Raw genomic sequence first — 27,548 nt, forward strand, 5'->3', positions numbered from 1 at the left:
TCGTACTGGTGTATACCACATCGTACTGGTGTATACCACATCGTACTGGTGAATACCACATCGTACTGGTGTGTACCACATCGTACTGGTGTATACCACATCGTACTGTATATACCACATCGTACTGGTGTATACCACATCGTACTGGTGTATACCACATCGTACTGGTGTATACCACATCGTACTGGTGTATACCATATCGTACTGGTGTATACCACATCGTACTGGTGTATACCACATCGTACTGGTGTGTACCATATCGTACTGTACACCCTAACTCATAACATAACCGTTCAAGTGTACACGGTAGTGTACTATTGTACACCTAACAATTCTATCATATACCACAACTAATGTCACCTCACAGTAAAAAACACTGTCCTAATTTCACCTCACAGAATACGTCACTTCCCATGGTTCATGAACTCAGAGTTTTTGCATATCAAACTCCTACACAATGCATGTTTTACTTATTTACAAAGTATACAGGTATAATGGATAGTAAAAATATATCTTTCAACAATATAACAAATATAAATAAATGACAAATAATGGTTTAAAAATATGAAATGTTGTAAAAACATTTGGCATAGTTATCATATCTAAAACAAGTAACAACAAATAAATACGAACAAAACATGGTTATAGGATAACATATCTCAATTTAATAATTCATTGCTGCCCCTCTTCCTTGATCTCAAGTTTTTCTCTGAAACCAGAAACAACAATAATGTTATTGCCATTTCCATAGAAGATTTGCAAATAAAAATCTGTAAAAAAAGTCATAAACATGATATGTGAAACATTCAAACTGCTTCATGTACAAAAAAAACGGAAATATATCACATTACAAAAACTCTATATATTACAGAAACTCTTTAAATTACAGAAACGCTTTACATTAGAGAAACGCTTTAAATTACAGAACCACTTTACATTAAAAACCTCTATAAATAACAGAAAACTATATATATTATATAAACTCTATATTTTACAGAAACTCTACATTACAGAAACTTTATATATTACAGAAACTCTATACATTACATAAAGTAGAGGAACTCTTTATATTAAGAAACTGACAACTTTGATTGACGTGTAATAGGGAACACTGCTTCCCACACATAGTTTCTTCATTCAGATCAAAAATATTTTGTAAGATTTGCAATAAATATTCGTGATTAAATTACTTTACTTAAGGATGAGCATAGTACATCTTTATAGGTGTACTTAGTTAAAATGTTATATATCTTGAGTGAACAGATAAGTCGAGATGTTATATAAGTGTACAGATAAGTTAAGATGTTTTATAATACTGCACGTTTGTAACGTCATTTTTCATTGGATAATCGTGACGTTTATATGGTTTTATATACACGGCTGCTGTTGATTCATGAACAAATCTTACTTTTTTCTCAAAAAAATGATGCTTGCTGTATTATAAATTCGTTATAAAGATTGTTGACAGGTTATATGGCCGTATATAAACGGCTGTTTGCAATATAACCCTCGCCTTACGGCTCGGGTTATCTTTACAAATAGCCGTTTATATAGGGCCATATAACCTGTCAACGATGTTTATAACTAATAATATATATATGTACAGATAAGTTAAGAAGCTTTATGCCTGTTCATATAAGTTGTTATATAAGTTAAGGTGTTATACACCTGTACGGATAAGTTAATATGTTATATACCTGTACATATAGGACAACATTCTCCTGACGGTCTGTATTGTTGTTTACAATCTAAAGGTTGACATCTTTGTTTTCTACATCGAGCTTTTCCATTCTAGAATGTATGATGGGTAGATTACTTTATAATTATAACTGTGACTAAAGGTTGATTATCTTAAGGTAATTCCTATGTCGATCTTATAACCATATAACTAACTAGTTAATTAAGAGGTTACCTTGTTACGTAACTAGTTAACCACTTAATATCAAGCTGGTAAAATAATAAAAGGATGGCAGTTGGAGGCAATAACATGTATTTATTTCCCGTTATGATCTTTTATTTATTGAAAAAAATAACTAGTAACGGAACTAGTCAACCACATAACTAACTAGTTAATTAAGTGGTTAACTAGATACGCAACTAGTTAAACTCTTAATTAACTAGTTAGTTATATGGTTTTCTGGTGGCAGAAATATGCCACCATACGATCTGGCACATCTGTAAATAAAGATTGTACGTAACGACACAATAAACGTACTGTAATTTTTGCGCCATTAATTACTGATGAATTGAATAAATTAATTGACTGATTTACATATGTTATATACGTTTATATACGTTAGTGTAGATTATATATGCGGCGGTAGAATAATCATATCCGTGAGTGTAAAATATATGTTATTAGGGTAGTAGAAAATATATTTTAATAAAGATTATGTTTACTGGTAAAATATAATAGTACACTTAAATATTACTTTGCATGAACATGTATAACATTTCATCTCTCCAAACGGTTGCAAAGATGGGTGCCATTTGTCGCCATGCTGATATATACTGTCTCCAAACGTACAAGCTGCAATATATAATTATAATATGCAGGGTATCAAAAAGATGTTAGGTGTATGACGGCTAGTGTAATGTGTATGACGGCTAGTGTAATGTGCATGACGGCTAGTGTAATGTGTTTGACGGCAAGTGATATGTGTATGACGGTTAGTGTAATGTGTATGACGGCTAGTGTAATGTGTATGACGGCTAGTGTAATGTGTATGACGGCTAGTGTAATGTGTATGACGGCTAGTGTAATGTGTATGACGGCTAGTGTAATGTGTTTGACGCCTAGTGTAATGTGTATGACGGCTAGTGTAATGTGTATGAAGGCTAGTGTAATGTGTATGACGGCTAGTGAAATGTGTATGACGGCTAGTGTAATGTGTATGACGGCTAGAGAAGTGTGCTTGACGGCTAGTGTAATGTGCATGAACGGCTAGTGTAATGTGTATGACGGCTAGTGTAATGTGTATGACGGCTAGTGTAATGTGTATGACGGCTAGAGTAGTGTGCTTGACGGCTAGTGTAATGTGCATGACGGCTAGTGTAATGTGCATGACGGCTAGTGTAATTTGCATGACGGCTATTGTAATGTGTATGACGGCTAGTGTAAAGTGTATGACGACTAGTGTAATGTGCATGACGGCTAGTGTAATGTGTATGACGGCTAGTGTAATGTGTATGACGGCTAGTGTAATGTGTATGACGGCTAGTGTAATGTGTATGACGGCTAGTGTTATGTGTATGATGACTAGTGTAATGTGTATGACGGCTAGTGTAATGTGTATGACGGCTAGTGTAATGTGTATGATGACTAGTGTAATGTGCATGACGGCTAGTGTAATGTGTATGACGGCTAGTGTAATGTGTATGATGACTAGTGTAATGTGCATGACGGCTAGTGTAATGTGTATGATGACTAGTGTAATGTGTATGACGGCTAGTGTAATGTGTATGACGGCTAGTGTAATGTGTATGAGGACTAGTGTAATGTGTATGACGGCTAGTGTAATGTGTATGAACGGCTAGTGTTATGTGTATGACGGCTAGTGTAATGTGTATGACGACTAGTGTAATGTGTATGACGGCTAGTGTAATGTGTATGATGACTAGTGTAATGTGTTTGACGGCTAGTGTAATGTGTATGACGGCTAGTGTAATGTGCATGACAACTAGTGTAATGTGTATGACGGCTAGTGATGTGTATGACGGCTAGTGTAATGTGTATGACGGCTAGTGTAATGTGTATGACGGCTAGTGTAATGTGTATGACGGCTAGTGTAATGTGTATGACGGCTAGTGTAATGTGTATGACAACCAGTGTAATGTGTATGACAACCAGTGTAATGTGTATGACATACAGTGTAATGTGTATGACAACCAGTGTAATGTGTATGACAACTAGTGTAATGTGCAAGACAACCAGTGTAATGTGTATGACAACTAGTGTAATATGTATGATTACTAGTGTAATGTGTATGACGACTAGTGTAATGTTATGACGACTTGTGTAATGTGTATGACGACTAGTGTAATGTGTATGACAACTAGTGTAATGTGTATGACAACTAGTGTAATGTGCAAGACGACTAGTGTAATGTGCAAGACAACCAGTGTAATGTGTATGACAACTAGTGTAATGTGTATGACGACTAGTATAATGTGTATGACAACTAGTGTAATGTGCAAGACAACCAGTGTAATGTGTATGACAACCAGTGTAATGTGTATGACAACCAGTGTAATGTGTATGACAACCAGTGTAATGTGTATGACAACTAGTGTAATGTGTATGACAACTAGTGTAATGTGTATGACAACTAGTGTAATGTGTATGACGACTTGTGTAATGTGTATGACAACCAGTGTAATGTGTATGACGACTAGTGTAATGTGTATGACAACTAGTGTAAAGTGTATGACGACTAATGTAATGTGCAAAACGACTAGTGTAATGTGCAAGACGACTTGTGTAATGTGTATGACAACTAGTGTAATGTGTATGACGACTAATGTAATGTGCAAAACGACTAGTGTAATGTGCAAGACGACTAGTGTAATGTGCAAGACGACTTGTGTAATGTGCAAGACGACTAGTGTAATGTGCAAGACGACTAGTGTAATGTGCAAGACGACTAGTGTAATGTGCTTGATGGCTACACCACAATGTGCTGTACAAACATGTCCGTGTACAGGATATCAAGCTAATGTGAAGGCCAATCAAATAATGTACATTACAAATTTACAATAACGTTAACATGAAGAAAAGTCAAGTAAATCTGCTGCATAATCGACGTGGTATGCAGGGCACTCAATATAATGTACAGAGAATTTAAGTTTATGTGAATGACAATCAATATAATGTACAGATAATATAAGTTTATGTGAAGTTCAATCAATTTAATGTACAGATGATATAAGTTTATGTGAACGAGAAACAACTTAATGTACAGACGATTTAAGTTTATGTGAATGAAAATAGATTTTACGTACAGAGTATTTTACTTAATGTATTTATGATATAGATCTAAATAAACTACTTTATGCGTGTATTAATATACTTTACTATTAGTAAAATTACAATAATGTAAAAAATATACCCACCTTCTTTGCCTTTTATTTTTGTCGTCATTAAAATGTCTTCAAAACCAGAAGCAACATTATTAATACCTAAAAATAAATCGCCAAAAGTTTTCTTTTTATTCAAAACAAATATTACACAGAATAAGGAAATACAGTAAAAACCCGCTTTACGACCACCCCGTTTTCGAGACCAACCCGCTAATACGAACGATTTTTTAAAGACCCGATTTTTTTATTCTTTATTTTAATGGTCGCTAACCCCGATTTTGAGACCACCCCGTTATTCCGTAATACGACCAGTAAATTCAGTCCCATTTCGTAAATTCTGTACATTTGGAAACCCATAAATACGACCGCAGGCACTTTCTCACCTTGATATTGACAGGCATGTATATTGCTGAAATCTTTTTGACACGTGATGTAAACAACAGTTGTCCTAGTTTTACGACATTTAACGACATCCAATTTACGGCAGAGGTCAAGGTTACTTTGTATCCAACCCGTAAATGATCAATAATATTGTCGATAATTTCTTAATTTCACACCTTTAATGTCATAACTGGAGGATTAAAACAACAAAATATTGAACAGAAAACTTTCAATAAGTTTTTTAGAGGTGTTGCTGCTATCATTATCTCTTTCGTTCAATAATTTTAAACAAACATAAACATGATACGATTAGGTTTTTGAAGTTGTTATCGGCAATGAAAACTGTGAAAATAATTAAAGGTTAATTGTTCGGTGTGCTTTGTAGTAAAATGGTGATTTAATTGAGTAAGTCATGTCATTCTTTTAACAAGAATGTAAAAATATGTTTGTGTTTAAAGACATTCATAATACATTTTGTACCTCTAAAGAAGTTTAAAATTTTAATTATGTTAAAAAGTAAAAGAAAATAATAGTGTATGCTTTATATCTTCTCATTTGAAATAGGTTAGCCCAGAATTAAACATGTGTACAGTACATGGTATCCCTTAATATATTGCCCGGCTTTCTGTTTGACCAAACTCATTAATGAGACCAACCCGCTATTAAGACCAGATTTGTAAAGTCCCTTCATTGGTCTCATTAGCGAGTTTTTACTGTATTTCTCAGCGTCTGTTAATTGATAACGTAAAAATATGGAGAAATTGTGACCTTCTTGATTGTTTATCCCAGTATATAGCTATATATAAAGTATTTAAATCCAAATGTTTAGTTTAAAAACTATATAAAAATAAGTGTAAGATAACAATTAGAAACAACAATATACCTTTACACGTTTGACAACAGTCGTCGGTATTCACTCTTACTCGCTCATGTTTCGGACATTTCAATTCCGGACATGGTGCTCTTGTACAATTTACTTCTAGCGTTAATTGCTGAAAACATAAACTATTACTGTTTTAGGTAGAAAATATGATCCATGGGTTTAACATTAACATATTGAAATTATCATGACTATCAAATTGAATTTTTACTCTCATTTTAAAGCCCTGGTGTTAATGTCTGATAACAAATACACTGTTATCATTTGGATGATTTTTTTACAATTAATCATTACAACATTTTGTATAATACACAGTACTGGATTAGACAAGATCTTTTTATCAATAAAAGATCTGATAAATACAAAATAATGTCAGCTATTTTTGTTAAATAACTCACAGTATCAGCTATAACATGTCTGCCATTTAAAATACAAACACATGGTAACTTCCTATATATATAACTAGTCTCTAATCTAAATCAAAATAATTATTTCAGTTACTTACTATACATGTACATATCGCACATTTTGAGTATCCAAATGGTGGAACATACGGATGCCAAAATGATCCAGCCGGGTGCCACCGTTTGTCGCCTTCAAAATAGCAACTTCCCGAATGTTTCTTCTCAGTATCGTTGTCGTCTTAGATAAATTCATATGAAAATAAGAAAATGGTACATTAACATAAAACAGAGTACTTTATTTAAAACAAATCTTGTTAAAGGGTAAGGGATCACAAAGACTGCTAACTGAACAATAAATTATTGAATTATGGACATCATCATTTTCAGGAACATGTAACTCTCTCCAAATTTTTAATACACGACTTTATTTGATTACTTCCCCTAGTCAACCCACTACACTTTACAGTTTTCAATATTGTCTAATTTATTGACTATAAAATAAACAATAGTTACTGCAGTTTTCGTACATTGAATGTACATTAAAATGTTCCTTTGAATTATATTTTAATGATGAAATCTTAAAAAAGTACAAAGTTTGAATGTTTTAAGTAAAGATTGATAAAGAAACTCACCATTACAGACAGGACAGCACTCCCCTTCCTGTTTGATTGGATATTGACATGACGTGGGCGGGCAGAGTAATCTGTCACAATAAACGTTACCTCTCTGTAATTTACATAAACATATTATACACGTAAATTATACATAAAATAAATGAAAACGAGGATGCTGCTACCTTTACTTTGGTCGTTTAAGACAATGTTTAAAAATCGACATTGCCTGATGCATACTTAGCACGTGTAAAATGACGTAGGGATATTTTTCCTTCAAAATATTGTATAATATTATGTATTACTCCAGTTCTCTCTATTCTATTATATAATTTTCTATTATGTTACAACTTTTCTAATTGGTACATTGTCTACCATAAAAACAATAGATGAAAACTTTGTTTGTATCCTTTGATAATAAATAAATAAATAAATAAATAAATAAATAAATAAATAAATAAATAAATAAATAAATAAATTAAAATAAATAAATAAATAAAGGAAATTTTATGCCTCTTCTATAATAAGACAATGTCGACGTTTTTCAACAGTTTATTATTTTTGATGCCTTTATTATCTTTGATTGATAGCTAGACTTTTTACATGAAAATAAATGTTTGTATTTTATAACGTGGTAAACTGACGACTAGTAGTGAAGAGTCTGATAAATTTTATATAATATCAGACACTTGTGTCGCAGGTTAATATTCTATTAACATGTTTGCAATTTTAATATGCGTTTCTTTCTGTAAATTTCAATTCAATGAAACAAAAACATGTCAAGAACCTCTCTAGTCTATATTTCAATATGTATTGATGAGGGATCTGATAAAACTGAGGGTGATTCATGAAACTAAATATATCAGACTTACATTTTCTAAATAGATATCAATGTAAAGGCATCATAAAACGTTTTTATACCTTCACTGTGTTTAATGTGTGTACTATAAAGGGCTACTTTTAGAATAAATCGTCATTGAGTTATTTCTGTGCGAATTCTCGCATCTAATTCTATATATCAAATCCATATCCAAATATGAGAAAATAACCAAAACCGTGCAGACACCTTGTTCGGGTGTCAAACTTTCGTATTCTCTTTTAATTTCTTAATTTCATTTTCAGGTCAAATACCTTCAAATGCCCTCTAAACGAATGCAATTTCAATGTTATACACTTAGTCATTTTCTTTCGCGTGATGTATTGGCATATGGCTTTTAAAAAATGCTCCTTTTTGAAAAAGAAAAAAAACAAAAAAAAACCATAATGAGCCCTAAAGGATAGTTTTGAGGATATAAAACTGATGCATTTTCAATTTTCATTATAGTTATCTAAAAGTACAAATTATACAATTTTGTTTTCAGAAACTGTTAATTTCAAAATAAAGTAGTTGAAATCATTGTGACCTCGTCATGTTAATTTAAGTCTTTAAAGGCTCGGCTAAAAAAACAAAAATTAGTCTGTGCCAATTCAGCTAGGCAGTGTTCATATTCGTTCACTCAGTCACGTGATCTGACTTGAACTAAAATCAGCAGTATAACGCTATATTTGCTACGACTAAATCTTCACAGAAAAACACCATTTAGGGTAATTCTCTTATTTGACTTTGATTTGACATTTTTTCAATGTTGCAAATAATTAAATTAAAAAAGTGAACTTCCAGAGATAATCAAGAAGAATGCAAATTCTTTCATTATTTAGTAAATTTAATTTTCTCCGTTTAAACTAATTTATAAGATTCAAAGCCATTACAGATAGTTTGCATATGAAGTAATGAACTTAGGTTGCTCATGGCAATCTCCGGAAATGTTCTTTTCGTGTTTTCCCTCTAAATTCAGCAAAAACACATCTCTAAATTCTTTGTTACTAATATGACACTAACTTTAAGTACCGGAAGCATTTCCTGAAGTCTTTTCAAATTAAAGATTCGTTTTTATCATGTAAGATTGTAATGAATTCATTCTTAAATTCAAACATTTTCTTGGCATCTGCAGTCGTACTCCATTTTAAACTTTTTAATCTCAAAGCCATATAATAACACGAATTTCGTGACAAAAATTCCGAGTATAAAAAAAATAACGACCAACATGTGTGTACATTACTTGCTACACGTCACATATTTCTAGATACAATATAACTACCATTACCCAGTAAAAGAAAATGAAACAAATACATTAAGATATTTATAAAACTCTGAGCTTATAATGAACCTGTATGTTTTATATAAACAGATACATTTAACACATCTAAACATAAGCGGAGCATTGAAAAAAATGTAAATGTTGATATTAAAAAAATATACTTCGACAATGTAAAGATTCGTTTCGACTTTAGTGTAACATATTTATAAAATTGTGACCTATACATGTATATATATACGCGGGGTTAATTCATAATGGGTAGTCTTACCGATAGGTTTTTATTACTTACATCTACATATGTTGTATTACAACGATTTATGTATGTTAATAAATTGAATGCTATAGCCTCTATAACAATGTATATTTTTAAGTTTCATTAAGACTTGTAAAATTAAGATGTAGTGATGCTATTATTGTTTATGATCCTGACTTATTTAATTGTTTTATAGATCTACACATTAAAGTCGATTGGTCTACAATGAGCAAATGTTTAAAATATTGACAAAAACAATAGCAATGTATCATTTGGACATTCTAAAAAGATATTTCTCGAACAAAAAATATTGGTCTACTTGATTGAGTGATTGAGTATGAACATTAACATAGTGGGAAATAATATTTTGTTCTAGAATATTTTGAATATTCTATTTATCGGTATGTTATATCGGCCCATGTACCCAATACCAACAACATCAACATTTGATTCGTTTCTAAGTTGTTTTTGTAACGTATGATCAACATAATTATTTAGGGTACTGGATATTTTCCATTATGGACAATTTCACTTTAATAACGATATGAATTTGAAAAACACATTTTAAATAGTATTTTTATATAATATAATAAACAGGTATAATGCTTACGTTACATCTGCAAGTTACGCATGGATTATCGTCTGCTGGAATCCAAGACCGCGCATGCGCATAGAACTGTCCTTCATAATAACATCTAAAATTATCAACACCGCCAACTTCTAGCTCATTTTCCTCCGAATTCGTTGCTGTTGTTGTTGTAAATTGTTTTAACCAACAATTGTTTCTCAGTTGTAACTAACAGTATATATAAACACAAGTGTTATCTCTTAGATCCCAATTCTCATTTTGATTTATAGTATACATTAAATATCAGAATCAATCGATGTCGTGTTTTCATTTAATGATTAGCCCTTACCACGCAAAAAATCTTAATTGGGCTAGAAAATCTTTAAATCTGGACAAAACCATTAGTAATTTAGGGAGAATGTTAAAATAAGTATGGACTGGGTAGCAAAGAGTGACGACCATTATCATCACGGTATAGGAATATGCCAGCTGCACTGGTTGAATGGACAGAAACAGTTGCGACTAGCAGGCCACTGATTGAGTGTTTTGAAAACCAGAAAAATAAAACAATAAATACATAATGATGGACATTTTGAGTCTGCCCTGATGACAAGCACTGTACGTATTTCTTAAATCCCCAAAACTAAGTCAAGTTGTGTAGAAGTATGCACAAGTTGAACAAGTATACTTTGCAAATACAAAACAAATGTTTAAATACGAGTGTATGGGGGCAAAACATAAGTCTTTTTACAAAGTACAATGCAAATATAAATGTTACATTATTTCGATAAAGTTACGGCACTGATATGATAAGATAATAATTATTGTTCAATATCAACACTGGATGTTTGATGATAGTGGGTCAATTACTAACTTGTCCCTGGTATTGTTCACACACATCATCGGACACTCTCAGGTTTACCATGGCTCTCCCATGATTTATATCTCTAAACACGCTATCTCCAATCCCAGTAATTGTTCCCAATGGCTACAAATACAGCAAAAAACAAATGAACCGTTGATTAAAAACATATTTCATACATTTGATATGATAGGTTGCCGTATTTTATTCCATGAAAAAACAATCCCGTTTGTTTGATAAAGCCCGTTCTGGTTAATGACCATTACAATTTATATCGTCTGCTTTATGAATAATCATTAATTATTATCCCTGGGAAGTAATTTCCGGCATTGTAAAATGATTCTAACACACCGTGCAAATGTTGTTTTATTTGACACCAGAGATCAAACGTTCACGGTGTCATGGGAGAACAAAAAATAAAATGTATCTGAAAAAGACCGGACAATTGTTATAGTTGTACCTTTGTTGAGGTTATACCCGTGAATAAAACAAATTACATTTCAGATTAATGTGTGAACAGAATATGTGAACTAACTTGAATACAGTTATTATAATAAAATGTTATAAAGATAAAATGTTTAGTCCCTAGTGTTCAAATACATCTAATATAATGTTATAATTTCCCCCTTATACTTGCGTAGATTTTCAAACGATTTCATGGAAGAATTGACACATTAAATACCTTCACAACACTGAGGATTGAATCTATTTTATGCCTCGTTTGATTTCTCTTTAAATCAAGTCATAAATATTCTGAATGGAAATATTATAAATTCGTTTATTTTTGAAGCCATTATTCCTGTGATGCTGTATTGTAAATAGTTCATACCATGTTTAACGACATTTCTATGATCTCTTAATCGCGTTATTTATATAAAACGTTTGGCACGCCATATATGACGTCAATTACGCAAAATGACGCTAGATAAACCACTCAATGTTAACGTTACACTATCAAAGCGTCAATGAACATTTTTTTTCAGTAGACACTTTTTACTTTTGGTATGTGATATAAGCGTAATGTGTTATATCATATTTATGCAGCTTCAGTACTGTCTTTATTGAACTCGTTGAATGAAGTAACATTAAGCCCGCCAGAGGCTAGCATAATAAAATTCAATTCAAATTATTCATAAAATAAAGTGTCGTATCGACACTCTATCTTCCATCTATTTAATCGAACAACATTAAAGACGCTTGTCTGTATAATAAAGTTTGTTGACAAAAAAGTTTTATCTCTAAGTGTATTAAAATGTTCGTTTTCTTGTTTATGATAAATAAAAGACTAAACTTTTAAAAACTTGGTTGAGCATAGGAAAAGTGGATTTTATTTCCCATAAAATCTGTAACTATGAAGAAAGAAATCTATAATTAAGCCAATTACAAAGTTAATGAAAGGAAGAACTAGAGAAGTTCTTGTTAATTAGATTTCCTGGCGCACGAAATGTCTCCAGTAACTTGGAGAAGACAACAACTTATTTTAATGGCTAGCGTTTTAACCTTTGTACCACGTGCCATTTTTCCGGTAAACGCATATTTCCAGAGATGTATTCTATGAACTTACATTTAGGAAATAGTTATAAAACGCAACAAACTTTCAAAAACATAAACAACTATGAATAAGAAAAATCCACGACAAACATTTATATTAGATATTAAAATGTCATGTAGGGACTAGTACCTGTATAATTTCTTGTCATCATTGAAAACCAAGATCATAAGTGATTTATTTGCCTGATTATATATTTTTAAATAAAATCTTTGCTTTTTTAAGAGACTTGTAAAACTGTATGTAAGACTGTTTGTTTTTAATTAATATGTATAAATGTAAACGTTTACCTCTGCCAGTTTTCTAACTAATGTTCCCGCGTTTTTTGTCTCTATGGTAAATGTCATATCAAGGCTATCGTCACGGGCACCCGTCGCAATGACGTAATAATCCAAACTTGAACAATTTTTGGTGACATCATAAAACACAAACGCTGGTGATTCACAATATGCCGACTTTAATGTTATATCTGAAGCTGAATTGAAAGTAAAAACATATCATCGTCGTAACAAATCAATCAAATAACTATAGATGTCACGGTTCAGAACTGTTCACTATTTAGGGGAGAAGATGTGTAGGCGACCGGTAAGCGCAGTAGTACGGTATTCCGAGGGTCCCGGGTTCGAGTCTCGGTCATGCTGCACATTTTTCTCAGCCTATGACATAGACCGACAATGTCTCTAGTAAAACACACACTAACAATTTATAGGTCTAGATCTATGTATACAATCTAGCTTTGTAAGTATAATGTTCTTACTAAACCTATAGTTATATATAGACGCTAACCATCATGCCATAAAAACCTTTTCTCTCATGAAAGAAACAATTGAGATCTAGAAATCTAGTAATTTTAGCATACCTGTAAACATGAAGTCTGTAGTCGTTTTCAGCAGATAGAATCTAGCATACATTTCCTCATCATTTATTACTATTTTGATACGAACAGCTGAGTTCTGAATCAGCACAATGTCTCGTGCTCGTAACTTTTTAAACAGCCCACTTTCCTACAAATACATGTACATTTTTACATGCGTTTTTCTATTAAGTTTATAACATAATAATATTTATACTCTAAACAAAATACAAACTTTCAAAAAGTTTGTACATAGATCTATACGAAATACGATTCATAGTATCTAAAATACAGGTTTATATGACAAATTTGTATCATAGTTTGGGGACCTTTCTGTTGAAAATGCGTCAGAGTTAAATCGTATACATATACATGCACAGTGCGTTAACTGGAGTGCAGGTATTAGTTACCCGCACTCCTGAGCACGCCCATTGATTGGTTCATTTTTGCTGGGGTTTACTTATTGTGACGGCAGAGAAAGGAAACGCGACAGAAATATGATATTCAGATGCTCGTTCATTGGTTACTTTTTTCTGGGGTTTCATATTGTGACAACAAGGAACGTGTTTTTATGTTTGACTATGATACAAAAGAGAAAGAACACCAAAACACTCGGCAATCTGATTAATACTCGGGGGCTACGCCCCCTCGTACAAATCAGATAGCCTCGTGTTTCGGTGCTCTTTCTATTACTTGTTTGTTTTCTATCAAAGATTTCATTGATACAGTAGAAAAAAGATTGTTATCAACAGATCAATGACCGGGTAATTTCACAATTAAAAGATATAATTGGTATAAATGTCACTAGACTATAAGAGTATTTAGTCCTGCTTCAAGTGATTCGGGAAATTTTCAGAGACAAATGATAGCACTTAAAAGCATTCATATACATTAAATATTGCCATGTTCAATACAGTGCTGTACTTTAAAGTTGTTTTTCATTGTTTTACATACAAACATTAACAAGTTGTTAAATACTAGATCTACAAGTTCAGTGTTTTACATACAAACATCAACAAGTTGTTAAATACTAGATCTACAAGTATGTTTGTGGTATATAGACTAAATAAATTGATCATTTTAATTGAGAGGTAAACAAAAGGCTACACCATGCCGTAATCTATCTGTACTTCTGCGAGCAAATACTGTGCGAGTCGTGGCCATTTATTCAAACTGAAAAACCGCATCTAATATAAAACAAAACTTTACTGCATTAAAACATGTCATACTTGAAATGGAGGCTTCTTATAGGCTTCTATCTTCTGTAAAATCGTGGCGAAATCTCTCCATTCACTGCTACTTTTTATATGCCGCTGTATTGCTACACTAATGGAAGCAGTATGTTGTAAATTAAGTGAAACCTGAAAAGTTTATCATCGTTTTCTTTTATAAAGTGAGATTACTTAGGAAGTTGTTGTCATTTTAGGTTAATGGAACTTTCGCTTATTTACAAAAAAAGTTCGTCAACGCTGAATTTAAAAGACCGCGTGTATTTTTGAACAATAAGAGTAATATTTCTTTTGTATATTTTACACTCATTGGTTTAGATAAGTAAAACAAGAATAGTTTAAACTTTTGTTTGCCTAAATAATGAAAACAAACATGCATTTTATCTGACGACATTGAATTCATTAGAGTTGCGGTAACACAAAGATGGTATGACAGCATTATCAACTAAAACATGACATGATCACACATATACACGGTATGTTCACTCTATCCCTGTGTTGGCTTAAACTTATATAATATATTCACATTCTTCCCGTGTTGCGGTAACAGTAACATGATGTGTAAACACTTTCCCCTTGCTGTGGTAACACTAACATGAAATGTTCACACACTCCATGTTTGCGGTAACACTAACATGAAGTTTTCACACTTTCCCCGTGTTGCGGTTACACTTACATGATATGTTCACACTCTCCCCGTGTTGCGGTTACACTTACATGATATGTTCACAATCTCTCCGTGTTGCGGTTACACTTACATGATATAACGTTGAATGTTCACACTCTCCCCGTGTTGCGATAACACTAACATGATATGTTCACACTCTCCCCGTGTTGCGGTTACACTTACATGCTATGTTCACACTCTCCCCGTGTTGCGGTTTCACTTACATGATATGTTCACACTCTCTCCGTGTTGCGGTTACACTTACATGATATAACGTTGAATGTTCACACTCTCCCCGTGTTACGGTAACACTTACATGATATGTACACACTCTCCCCGTGTTTGGATACGATACAACACATTTTCAAAGTGGCGAAGAAGTAATTACCTTGTATTTTAGACTTCCATTATCTTCTAGTGACATTAAAACATAACCAGTGCTGATATCTGTAGATGTATATGTAGCTATCATTCCTGTAACAAAGACATTAACTTTACATTTACCTTATAGTTTCTAGTTTTCCAATATTTAAAAAAGAGTTGTACTATGTTTACAGATATAAATAATTTAACAACTTAATTAATAACTGATATAATATTACGTCCGGAAATCGAACCCTGTTTCCCGATGTACAGACCAACGCTCTATCAACTGAGCTAACCAGATGGTGCTAGTAAATATTTATGTGTGCGTGTGTGCGCGATAGTTTATACTCGACACCGGTTGCCCATATAGGATAGTGCTGGAGAAGTACATGTCATTTTAGATTTTGGAGGATAGTGCAATATACAGAAACAAACTTCTTTAGCTGTTAAAAGTGCTTATGCATTTATAAATAGGGCCACTTTTTAAAGGGATATTTAGGCAAAATAATGACAAAACTATCCAAATGATCTTATGTACTCAAATAACGCTAAAATGACATTTCTTAAAGTTCCAGCATGAATTTCTGTTTAAATTCTACATATTTTGGGTTTGAAGCATAAATATATCTATTTTATTGATTAAAATTTAGACGTCAATAAAATCACCAAATAGTTTTAAAACAAGTCATGTCACTTGAATAAACCCTTGAAGTTAAAATAAAGATATTGTGGATATTGTAAGATTGAAACAAGTCTAAGTCATTCATTTGACATGTTCTCAAACGTTTCCAGAGTTCACCGTGACAACTTTTGTGAAATCCTAGTGCTCTAACCTGACCCACGCGGGTCAAGTTAGGAAACCACCATTTTATTTTTTATACGGAGAAAAGTTTTGTTCTTTTGACTGCCTAATGTATTCACTTCGGTGGCATTAACAGAATAATGAATGAAAAATCCAAAACTTAGAAATAAAAATTTTGCCTGTGTCTCCCTTTAAAGTCTCATCCGAGAGAATGTTTAGTAAATTTAGTAGGCCAGCCCGGGAATCGAACCCAAAATGTCGAGATTACAAGTCTTACACTCTAACCAATTGATCTATGCAGGCTGGGATATTTAAATATTACTATTTGTGGATAAACATATTACCTGTACGTAACAGCCTCGGTCTGAGTACACCAATCATCGTCTCACCAGTTCTTGACGTCACTCTTACATGTAACCTTCCGCGCGCTATTTGCTTGGACATTTTACCGTTAACGCTTACCTTTCCAACCATCTGGTATTTCTTGAAATAAAGTGAACAAATGATGTACTTTGAAATAAATGTAGATCATATTTTATCATGCAAAGTAACTAAGTAGGATAACAGGAAAAGTTAATTGTCACGTTTAAATGTAAACAATTTTATATTTCCCTTGTCAACAGATATTTCGGGAAGTACACATTTAGAAATGCACTTCAAGTATGTATAATGTTCGCCAAATTTGACTTTAAAGTATGTTTTTGAGAACTTTAACTTTTCTTAGAAATTAAAGTAGTCTTAATAGAAAGTTTACCAATTTAGCATATATGCTTATTTTAGAATACAGTGAAGTTTTAGAGAAATTGTAATTACCGACCTGGTGTGAAGTTCTTAAAACATGCTGATGAATTATTTCTGTGTCCTTTTCAAACGTCACAAAGTACTCCTCTGAAACTAGCATTAAAGATAGAAATTAGATCATTAATAAAGAATAACTACGTAACTAATACATTCAATACGTTGACGATAATTTAAGACAAGCAAATTTTCAAAGGTTATTTTCAGTATGCCCAAAATGCTTTAAAAAATTTTTATTTTTGATTTACTCTTACATATTCCAAAAAGTTGATCATTGGCCAGTTACCTGAACCATCATTTTTGTTGTTGCTTCTTTTGGTAATAAGTACACTTAGAATGATTTAATATTTTGCATTGTTTACATTTTACTTCTTTTATGGCATTTTTGTTAACATTTGGTGCTACATTTTTCAGGTTACAAGCGTCTTACATGCTCAAAAACGAATTTTTAAACGTTATAATAGTCATTTTTGCATTTGTTAAAGAAATCAAAATGTATTCGTTTCTCAAGTATAATGTACGCATTTTAGTTTTCCTAAGTTTTTGTAAGTAGACATAAAACATTGCCAACGAAATGGATATTGTAATACAATGTGAAATGCACTATAAGAAACAAAAATATTTCACAAGAACACGAGCAAATGTTAAATATTCTTGAACAATTATGATAGGGACACCACTGAGATCCGTGTAGCCATGACATGACTATATTATCATGTTTTGTGTGATTATCGTAGAATTTGATGATGGTTTAAACAAAAAACTTGTGTGCAAAATTTCAGAACGTTTTCTCAGTCCGTATTTTCCTATCAGTTTTCTGATTTATGAAAAATGACTCAAAAAGAAAAGCGTTTAATCGCTTTAACATAGAATCGGGAAAATAATCCCGCAAATTTATCATTTTCGGTTTAAGTCTGAGCAGATTTCTTTGCCATCTTTTGCATATCTATTCGTTGTGCTGCAAAATATCTTTGTCACCTACCTGCCTGCCTACCTACCTACCTAACTGCCTGCCTGCCAACCAACCTGCCTAACTATCTACCTAGCTGCCTGTCTACCTAACTACCTGCCTGTCTGCCTACCTTCCTGCCTGCCTGTCTATGTTACCTACTAACATACCTACTTGCCTGCCTACCTACCTGCCCGCCTGTCTGACTACCTTCCTACCTACCTGCCTGTCTGTCTCTGCCTGTCTGCCTACCTATACTTACCTACTAATCTACCTACCTAACTACGATATTGTAAATTTTAAACTTTAGGCGTTTGGACACAGTGGGTTTTCTATAACATATTCTTACTCATTTTAGAATGACGATAACCGTCAACTTGTATAACGTATGACGTCATTTTGGTTGTTACATCATAAAACATGGTGACCAGAGCGCCAATTCCAGATCTATCCGGTGGATTCAATAGGGCTTCAAACGATGCTAAAATACAAAAAAGTAATACCACTGAAATAGTAATAGAAAATGTAATAGAATTATTAATTAAAATAGTAATTTTATTAGTAATTCAAATAATAATAATAATAATAATATTAATAATAATAATAATAATAATGATAATATAAATAGTAATTCAAAAAGTTTTACAAATAGTAATTCAAATACAAATTTAGTAATATTTTTTGTAAATGTACGTTATTTAAAACATTCTTATCAACAAACAAGAGAACAGGAAACTGGTGCCGTTAATTCACTGAACAAAAGTGCTCATACAATAAAACAGACATGGATTATGTTCTAATAGGAAAGTGGAAGTCAAGTATTCCACAAATTGCTGGAGGAAGATTACACAGGGTTGATAGGTTAAATAGACCTACCGAATTTGTCATCGTCGTTTTCATGTTTAAACATTTATAACATGTAGTGTACCCGTTAGGAAAACATAACTTAAAGTTAAGTGAACCAGTCAGGAAACATTAATGATAGGTAAGTGAACCAGTCAGGACACACATCTATTTTATGTAAGTGAACCAGTCGGGAAACATTTATAATTAGTAAGTGTACCAGTCGGGAAACACTTATAATAGACAAGTAAACCAGTCGGGAAAACTGTCATAATAGGTAAGTGAACCAGTCGGGAAACATCTATAATAGGTCAGTGAACCAGTCGATAAACATAAAAAAGGTAAGTAAACCAGTCGGAAAACATCTATAATATGTAAGTGAACCAGTCGGGAAACATCTATAATAGGTCAGTGAACCAGTCGAGAAACATTTATTATAAGTACGTGAACCAGTCGGAAAACATTTAAATAGGTAAGTGAACCAGTCGGGAAACATCTATAGTAGGTCAGTGAACCAGTCGGGAAACATCTATAATATGTAAGTGAACCAGTCGGGAATCATCTATAATATGTAAGTGAACCAGTCGGGAAACATCTATAATAGGTCAGTGAACCATTCGATAAACATATAAAATAAGTAAGTAAACCAGTCGGAAAACATCTATAATTTATTATGTAAGTGAAACAGTCGGGAAACATATAAAATAAGTAAGTAAACCAGTCGGAAAACATCTATAATAGGTCAGTGAACCAGTCGGGAAACATCTATAATATGTAAGTGAACCATTCAATAAACATATAAAATAAGTAAGTAAACCAGTCGGAAAACATCTATAATATGTAACAGAACCAGTCGGGAAAGTTCTGTAATAGGTTAGTGAACCAGTAGGGAAAGATTTAATCATATGTTAGTGAACCAGTCGGGAAATATTTATAATAAGTAAGTGAACCAGTCGAGAAGCATCTTTAATATGTAAGTGAACCAGTCGGGAAACATCTATTACAGGCAAGTGAACCAGTCGAAAAACATTTAAAATAAGTAAGTGAACCAGTCGGGAAAGATCTATAATATGTAAGTGAACAAGTCGGGAAAGGTCTATAATAAGTAAGTGAACCAGTCGGGAAACACCTATCATATGTAAGTGAACCAGTCGGGAAATATTTTTTATAGGTACGTGAACCAGTCAGGAAACATCTATAATATGTAACTGAACCAGTCGGGAAAGTTCTGTAATAGGTTAGTGAACCAGTAGGGAAAGATTTAATCATATGTTAGTGAACCAGTCGGGAAATATTTATAATAAGTAAGTGAACCAGTCGAGAAGCATCTATAATATGTAAGTGAACCAGTCGGGAAACATCTATTATAGGCAAGTGAACCAGTCGAAAAACATTTAAAATAAGTAAGTGAACCAGTCGGGAAAGATCTATAATATGTAAGTGAACCAGTCGGGAAAGATCTATAATAGGTAAGTGAACCAGTCGGGAAACATCTATCATATGTAAGTGAACCAGTCGGGAAACATTTAAATAGGTAAGTGAACCAGTCGGAAACATATATAATATGTAAGTGAACCAGTCAGGAAACATTTATAATATGTAAGTGAACCAGTCGGGAAACATTTATAATAGGAAAGTGAACCAGTCGGGAAACATCTATAACATGTAAGTGAACCAGTCGGGAAACTTTTATAATAGGTAAGTGAACCAGTCAGGACAGTCAGTTTATTGGTTATAGGATATCTAATATTTCAGCATGGTATCTGATTGACCATCATTTAATGCTTTGGTACTTAATATAATCTACATTTATCTCATTCATTTACATTTATACGAAATTTCCATAAAGATTTTGATTTAGTATGAGATGTGATATACTTAAGTTTAGTACAAACCAATGGCAGCTATTGTATTTGTCCGAAGTAATCCGAATATCTCCCCTTTTTTGTACCTCGATGTGGTCAGTGTGACGTATGCAGTATTTTGTAATATATATCTAACATAGTTCTTTGGTATAGCTTCAATTTTATCGTAGAACTGTTGTAGATATGATAAAAATATAAAACAATAAATAAATGATAAATGATTTACAGAAATAAAAATTATTATATACCGTTTACTGTTTTGACTATTTTTACATATCAACTTACTATGACACTCCTTGTGATTAAGGGCTTGCTTTAAGGGCTGAGGCATCAGAATTATAGGCATACATTTACACAAATGTAAACTTTTGAAATTTCCAAGCGCAAAACTTTAGCCGAACTATATTTGTAATTCTCTCAAAATAAAATTGTTTTCTATGTATAAAGTATAGCTATATATAGGGAAAGTTTTCTTTTTTTACAGGCAACCAAACGGTATTCATCTTTGAACAGTATTTGCCACATTATAATATACTAAACTGTTTTTAAGTCTGCACAATTTTAGGGTCTGCTTTAAGAATTACACTGTACAATGTATAAGATTTCAGCAGTTAAAAAGAGGTGGGAATAAATAAGTTATGTAGATAGAATCATACCACACCGGTCCTTGATGTCTGCGGCGGAAGTTGACGTTCTATCACCGTGTTACCATACTCATCCGTTATATATAGATACACGGTTCCTTTAATCTGTGAGACATAAATGAGAATATACATTTAAATGAACCGTTAAATCATGATTAGAAATGAAAATTAATATTATAAACGTTAAAAAAAATCACAAAGATCAACTGGTTAATAACATTTTTTGTGAAAAAATATACTCAGATATTTCATATTTCAAACGTATTACGTTCAACTGTTTAGTAACTAGTGACAACAAAGTACATCTAGCAGTAAACTGTTGTAACCTTTGGAATTGAATTAATCACAGTTTATACAATGAGACCAGTCGTTCAAGTTCTTGAATTCTGTTTTATCTTTCAATATTTCTTCGTGTAATGGCCTCTTTATAAATTGTCATTGCAACTTAATTAGTAAGGAAAAAAACTACACGTGACAATCCCTCGTGAAAATCTAATTTACTGAAATCATCCTTGTAGAAAAAAATACGAGAGATATTGTCTAAAAGATAATTGAAAATAATAGTTAAAAAACAACACCGGTGGTGGAAACCATTCATTACACTGATAGAAAATAAAACTATGATTACAAAAAGCAAGCTTTTATTTTCAAAGCGTGACAAATTAAGCTTCAAGAGATTTTCATTCGTGCCATTTTTATAATGTTTAGAGAAGTTTAAATGTATGGTTTTTCTTCAAGAATTTTTAATTTGTTGCTCGTTTTTTATTCTTTTTCTTGTTTTTTCCCTGTCATTATGATATTCTAATATAAAGATACAAACACACTTGTATTTGGTATTATGAAAGCAAAGTAATTTAATTTAATAGATTTACAGTTCTTGTATCAGAATTGAAAGCAATCTGAATAGAATAAAATGAATGAATGAATGAATGAATGAATACATAAATAAATAATGATTTAATAATTAATTAGATAAATAAATAAATAAAGCCAGAATTGAACACAATCAGAATGGCGTATATTCATTTCATTATTAATAAACCAAAAGAAATGAAATGAACCGTATGTATTTAAGGGAATTCTCTACAAATGAGGTATGATAGTCCCTAGTGTTGTGATGGTATCATGTTAATTTTGGAATAAACAATGTAGGTGGTTCCGTTTTCTTGTGTGATTAGAACGATTTCAATCAAATTTTCTTCAGAATTTGGACGTTAAGACAAACAGATAGACAATATTTTTGGTGACGTAAACTTCCATTTTGTCATTCATTTTACATAAACATGTAAAATTATTTTGTCAGGTAATTTAACAAACAGTGAATCCAATTTACATAACTAACATTTTTTGTTAGCTTAATAGCGGTTGGTCTTTTATAGAAATATATTTTTTTTCTTCTTATATTTACGTACAACTGGTATACACAAGTACACAACATCGCTCATTTTCAAATTGTTTCTAGAATAATGTCCAGTATCAACAGCTAGATTATTCAAAGATAAACTTAACTTAAAAGGAAATATATATAAATAGTGTTCATAAAAAACAACGAAATTTTGTCTCAAAATGCTGATACAGAATTGAATAGAATAACTATTATTTTCTATCAAGGGTCCTGTAAAAGTATAACCGCCCTACCCCCACTACAGGAACTGTAAAATTGACAACATACGTTCGCTACATGCTTTAAAAGACACATGTATGCCCACAAACAAAATTTACTGTTCGGTTTACGAGTTATGTGTACTTTTTCTAATATAAAGCTGGGCTATTGAAAAGGCTCTTTTAGGAAATGAGGAAACTCTAAATAATCTATAATACCATCGTAATGAAAAATATTGTTTATTTATCATTGTTAAAGGGATACTCAGGCAAAATTTTGACAAAATATTAAATGATTTTATGTACTCAAATCACGCTTAAATGACATTTTTTAAAGTCCCAGCATGAATTTCTGTATAAATTCTATATATTTTGGGTTTGAAGCGTAGATATATCTATATGTTTTGAACGAAATTTAAACGCCGACAGAATCATCGAGTAGCTTTAAAACAAGATATGTGACTTGAACAAACTTTGGGAGTTACAATAACAGACATTGTGGATATTGTATGATCAAAACAAGTGTAAGTCATTCATTTCAACCTACCCCACCCATTTCAAACACTTGTTTTGCCCTGTTTCCTACTTTGAGAGCCTTATTTAAAATATCCCTAAACTATACCAAAACGTGGGGCTGTTTTCAAAAATTGCCTACATTTTCTAAAAAGTGATGGTTAATCTTGAGAATATAAAACACTTTTACCGCTTTTATTTTATTAGACTTTGAAAATATCTGGTATCATATTTGTTATTAAATTTTATATCATTAGCCAAGAAATATCCTATGGCAACAGTTCTAAATGCCATTTCTGATCTTGAGTTTCGACTGTTCAATTGATACAAGTGAAATAACTGTATAATAACGAATTATCTTTATAGAAGACATAAGGTAATCATACAATTGGCATATAGCACTAGGTTTTTACTTTTATCATTTTATATATCATGACATGTAGGGCCTTAAAACTTCTACAAGTCTTCTAGCCTGCTCATCTGCGCAGTCTGATCAGGATCCATGCTGTTCTTACCAACCCTATTACAAGTTTAGAAACAGTTCGCGAACAGCATGGATCCTGATCACACTGCGCGGATGAGCAGGCTGGTCTGGATCCATGCTGGTCGCAAACGCACTATGTTGGTTTTGTCGTGACGCGGGTTATATATTTAAATATTCCTACCTTGAATATCTTACTGCGTAATTAAATGAATCCTCAGTTATATTAGTCAAATGTATCATAGCAACCGCACGTGTCCGAACAACACGTGCCCCGTGATTCTGTCTGCCACCACCAACTAATAGAGCAGTCATATCTGTAACAGAAAAAATAAAAGATAATTAAGATTTTTAATAATATTCCAAACATTTTTTTCAACAAAATAGCCTTTTATAGGAAATAATCACACGTTTTGTTATGAATGAGATAGCTATTCATTGGCTATAATTAAAATCAGTGGTTGAAACATTAAACCAACTTTCATGGGAAATTTTTACATGACAAAACAATGATTTAATTTTCTACACGAAAAACCCTAAACTGTAAACGTAATATTATTTTAATTTTTGCTAATTACAGTTTTTGACACTTTTAAATATAATGAAATATTTCATCTTACGTATAATTATAATAAATATTAGAAAATAAAACTGAATATATACCTGAATTTATAAATGAATAAAATTTTAGTTATTAAGATTTTGACAGGCTATATGGCCCTATATAAACGGTTGTTCGTATATATAACCCGATCCGCAAGGCTGAATTTATAACTGGCAAGAAATAGAAATGTAAAAAAATATCAAATATTATCAGATGTTTTTAGAGAAAAAAACAAAGTATAAAAGGATCGACAAAGCGCTTAACGTAACGTATTATCAAATAAAACTCTCTTTACGGGTTCTGTAAGAGTTAATACTACTAAAAATTGTTAGCCAGTGTATTTTACAATACTAAAGTTTTCTGCTACAGTAAAAATGTTGTTGTTTGGCACAATGTGCTTTGTTAAAAATGCGTTCATATTAGAAGAGATACAAATAAGGTTGTATGAAGGTAATATAACGATTCGCCCCACTGACGTTTCGCCTCATAACGACTCGCTCCATGACGATTCGCCGCACTGAAGATTCGTCCTTGACGACACGCCCCACTTTATATTAAACATTGTTTGATTGAAAATGTATATTAATTTATGTTTTGGGTATTTAAAGCATATATTTGTTATAATTTTGATTATAGACAAAATTTTATTTAGAGATTGAATGAAAAATTTCGTTTTAATAGAACTTATAATTACTAATGCCATTTGTGTTATTTTTTAATTTATCTTCCAGAATATATAATATTTCAATACATGCCTTCAGGTAGAAAAATGCATGATTTTTTACTACTCAGCAAACACAGAGGATATACATATATATTATACAACAGATTTTTATTAAATCTTATTTCTTTTTGGAATTATATCTGAGACAGATTGTCATTTGATAAAGATATAAAGATATAAAGATATAAAGATATAAAGATATAAAGATATAAAGATATAAAGATATAAAGATATAAAGATGATCAGATAAACAATCACACATATATACATTATATCTGCATTTACATTCTTCAGTTTTTTAAGACATTGTGATGCCTTGTTTGTTTGTTTTCTACCTTTCTCAGGAACATCGCTGTCTTCATGTCTAGGATAAGGCTGTCCACCATTACCTATTGTATCAAACTGATCCTCGAATGATGTGTCTAAAATATAAATTATTTAGTTTGATAAGTCAAGTATTTCTTTTTAGAAGTGTTCAAAATGAAATATATGCTGATCAATATACAAAGCTCGAAAACTGACAAGAAAACCCCTCATAGTTTGAATTTCTCAATGATTTTAATACGAAAAATGTTAATTATAAAACACAACGTAATATTTGGTTTAAAAGGATACAAATACCACCTCTATGTAGAGTTGTACATTTAATGAGTGTTGTTTACCATCTCATCTAATAAGAGGTTTATATCTAATGCGTGTTGTTTACCATGTCCTCTAATCAGAGGTGTACATTTAATGAGTGTTGTTTACCATGTCCTTTAATGAGAGGTGTACCTTTAATGCGTGTTGTTTACCATGTCCTCTATATAATAAGTGATGTACTTTTAATGAACGTTGTTTAACATGTTCTCTAAAGAGAGGTTAACCTTTAATGAGTGTTGTTTACCATGTCCTCGAATAAGAAGTGCACCTATAGTCTATAGTTTACCTTGTCAAGGTTTATCTTTAACAAGTGTTATTTACCTGGCCCTCTAAGGAGAGGTGGACCTTTAACAAGTGTCATTTATTTACCTTGTCCTCGACATATTTTACAGCACGTATTGGGTCTAAGAATTGGCTTTGCACAATTTGGTTTTGGACAATCTCTCTTGATATTTGTACAAACAACTTTTCCTTCTAACTGAACACGATGATGTTTTACAACCTGGACATAAAAAAAACAAAAACATTTTTCTTAGTTTTGATTTCGTCAATACAAATTTCATGGTCTTATGAAATAGTGTAATACGATTTGATCTTTTGTTTTTAGTGTGAAACTAAGAATACAAAATCATATATGTATTACTTTTGAGACATAAACATATATTTAAACACACCTGAAGATTATTACATGTATATGTTTATGATTTATAATATTTATAATGCTCTAATTGAAATACATTCATGCCAACTGTGAATAAATATTAACAGAGCGTTTATATCGTTTTATATACATGCAGTTTAATAAAAGGGAGCATTTACTATATGTAGTGTTCACGAAAGGTTCACATATGCTATACCTAGTGCTTAGTATCACACAGCAGATACATGAGATGTAACAATTACATATTGATTTAAAATCTTAAATACTTAATAATTCTTTGTCTGAATACATACAAACCGATAACTTCATGAGTCTGTACCTCAACACATTGACAATAAATTGACAAGTTAACAAGTAGGTGCCTGAGAACACTGATAATCAGGGACAAGCTAGTATGTCTGTACCTGAACATATTTACAACAAATTGACAACTATACTGTACCTGAGCACACTGGCATTTAACACACACCATTAAACCATGTGGACTGATGAAAGGGTTCCATCTATCACCGACCATATAAAACTGACTACCCAGCCAACAGCCTGAAATACAGTATGTTTGTCGTGTTAGTATGATATA

At 32.0% G+C, this 27,548-nt stretch overlaps 2 protein-coding genes across 2 annotated transcripts; both read right to left on the reverse strand.

Moving 5' to 3' along the window:
- Nucleotides 1-415: 415 nt before the first annotated feature.
- LOC132725630 (chordin-like) lies at nt 416-21,815 on the reverse strand. Its single transcript, XM_060710799.1, has 18 exons — nt 21,807-21,815; nt 21,128-21,269; nt 18,739-18,870; nt 17,460-17,536; nt 16,987-17,125; nt 15,863-15,948; nt 14,808-14,939; nt 13,585-13,729; nt 13,016-13,200; nt 11,189-11,302; nt 10,357-10,542; nt 7,377-7,470; nt 6,846-6,982; nt 6,344-6,452; nt 5,113-5,178; nt 2,433-2,530; nt 1,698-1,791; nt 416-709 (listed from the first exon to the last, which is right to left on the reverse strand). Exons 1-18 carry the CDS (start codon nt 21,813-21,815, stop codon nt 660-662), a joined length of 1,995 nt encoding a protein of 664 aa, XP_060566782.1. The 3' UTR covers nt 416-659.
- Nucleotides 21,135-27,548, reverse strand: LOC132725633 (chordin-like). The gene is made up of 6 exons (XM_060710806.1): nt 27,411-27,548; nt 26,677-26,809; nt 26,001-26,087; nt 24,522-24,654; nt 21,754-21,846; nt 21,135-21,269 (listed from the first exon to the last, which is right to left on the reverse strand). The coding sequence occupies exons 1-5, from the start codon at nt 27,483-27,485 to the stop codon at nt 21,819-21,821; spliced, it is 456 nt and encodes a 151-aa protein (XP_060566789.1). The 5' UTR covers nt 27,486-27,548; the 3' UTR covers nt 21,135-21,269; nt 21,754-21,818.

The sequence above is a fragment of the Ruditapes philippinarum genome, unplaced genomic scaffold (assembly GCF_026571515.1).
Source record: "Ruditapes philippinarum isolate M1 unplaced genomic scaffold, ASM2657151v2 ctg3299_1_1_1_1, whole genome shotgun sequence".
Taxonomy (NCBI): domain Eukaryota; kingdom Metazoa; phylum Mollusca; class Bivalvia; order Venerida; family Veneridae; genus Ruditapes; species Ruditapes philippinarum.

Excerpts from the sequence above, each read along its gene's own strand:
- LOC132725630 (XM_060710799.1), bottom strand. Across the intron at positions 2,531-5,112 it reads AAAAATAAAAGGCAAAGAAG|CTTGTACGTTTGGAGACAGT; the intron begins GTGGGTATATTT and ends TATATATTGCAG. Across the intron at positions 1,792-2,432 it reads GTTATACATGTTCATGCAAA|AATGGAAAAGCTCGATGTAG; the intron begins GTAATATTTAAG and ends CATACATTCTAG.
- LOC132725633 (XM_060710806.1), bottom strand. The coding sequence starts at position 27,485 with ATGGTCGGTGATAGATGGAACCCTTTCATCAGTCCACATGGTTTAATG. Across the intron at positions 26,088-26,676 it reads TAAAATATGTCGAGGACAAG|ACACATCATTCGAGGATCAG; the intron begins GTAAATAAATGA and ends TTTATATTTTAG. Across the intron at positions 21,847-24,521 it reads TACGCAGTAAGATATTCAAG|ATTAAAGGAACCGTGTATCT; the intron begins GTAGGAATATTT and ends TATGTCTCACAG.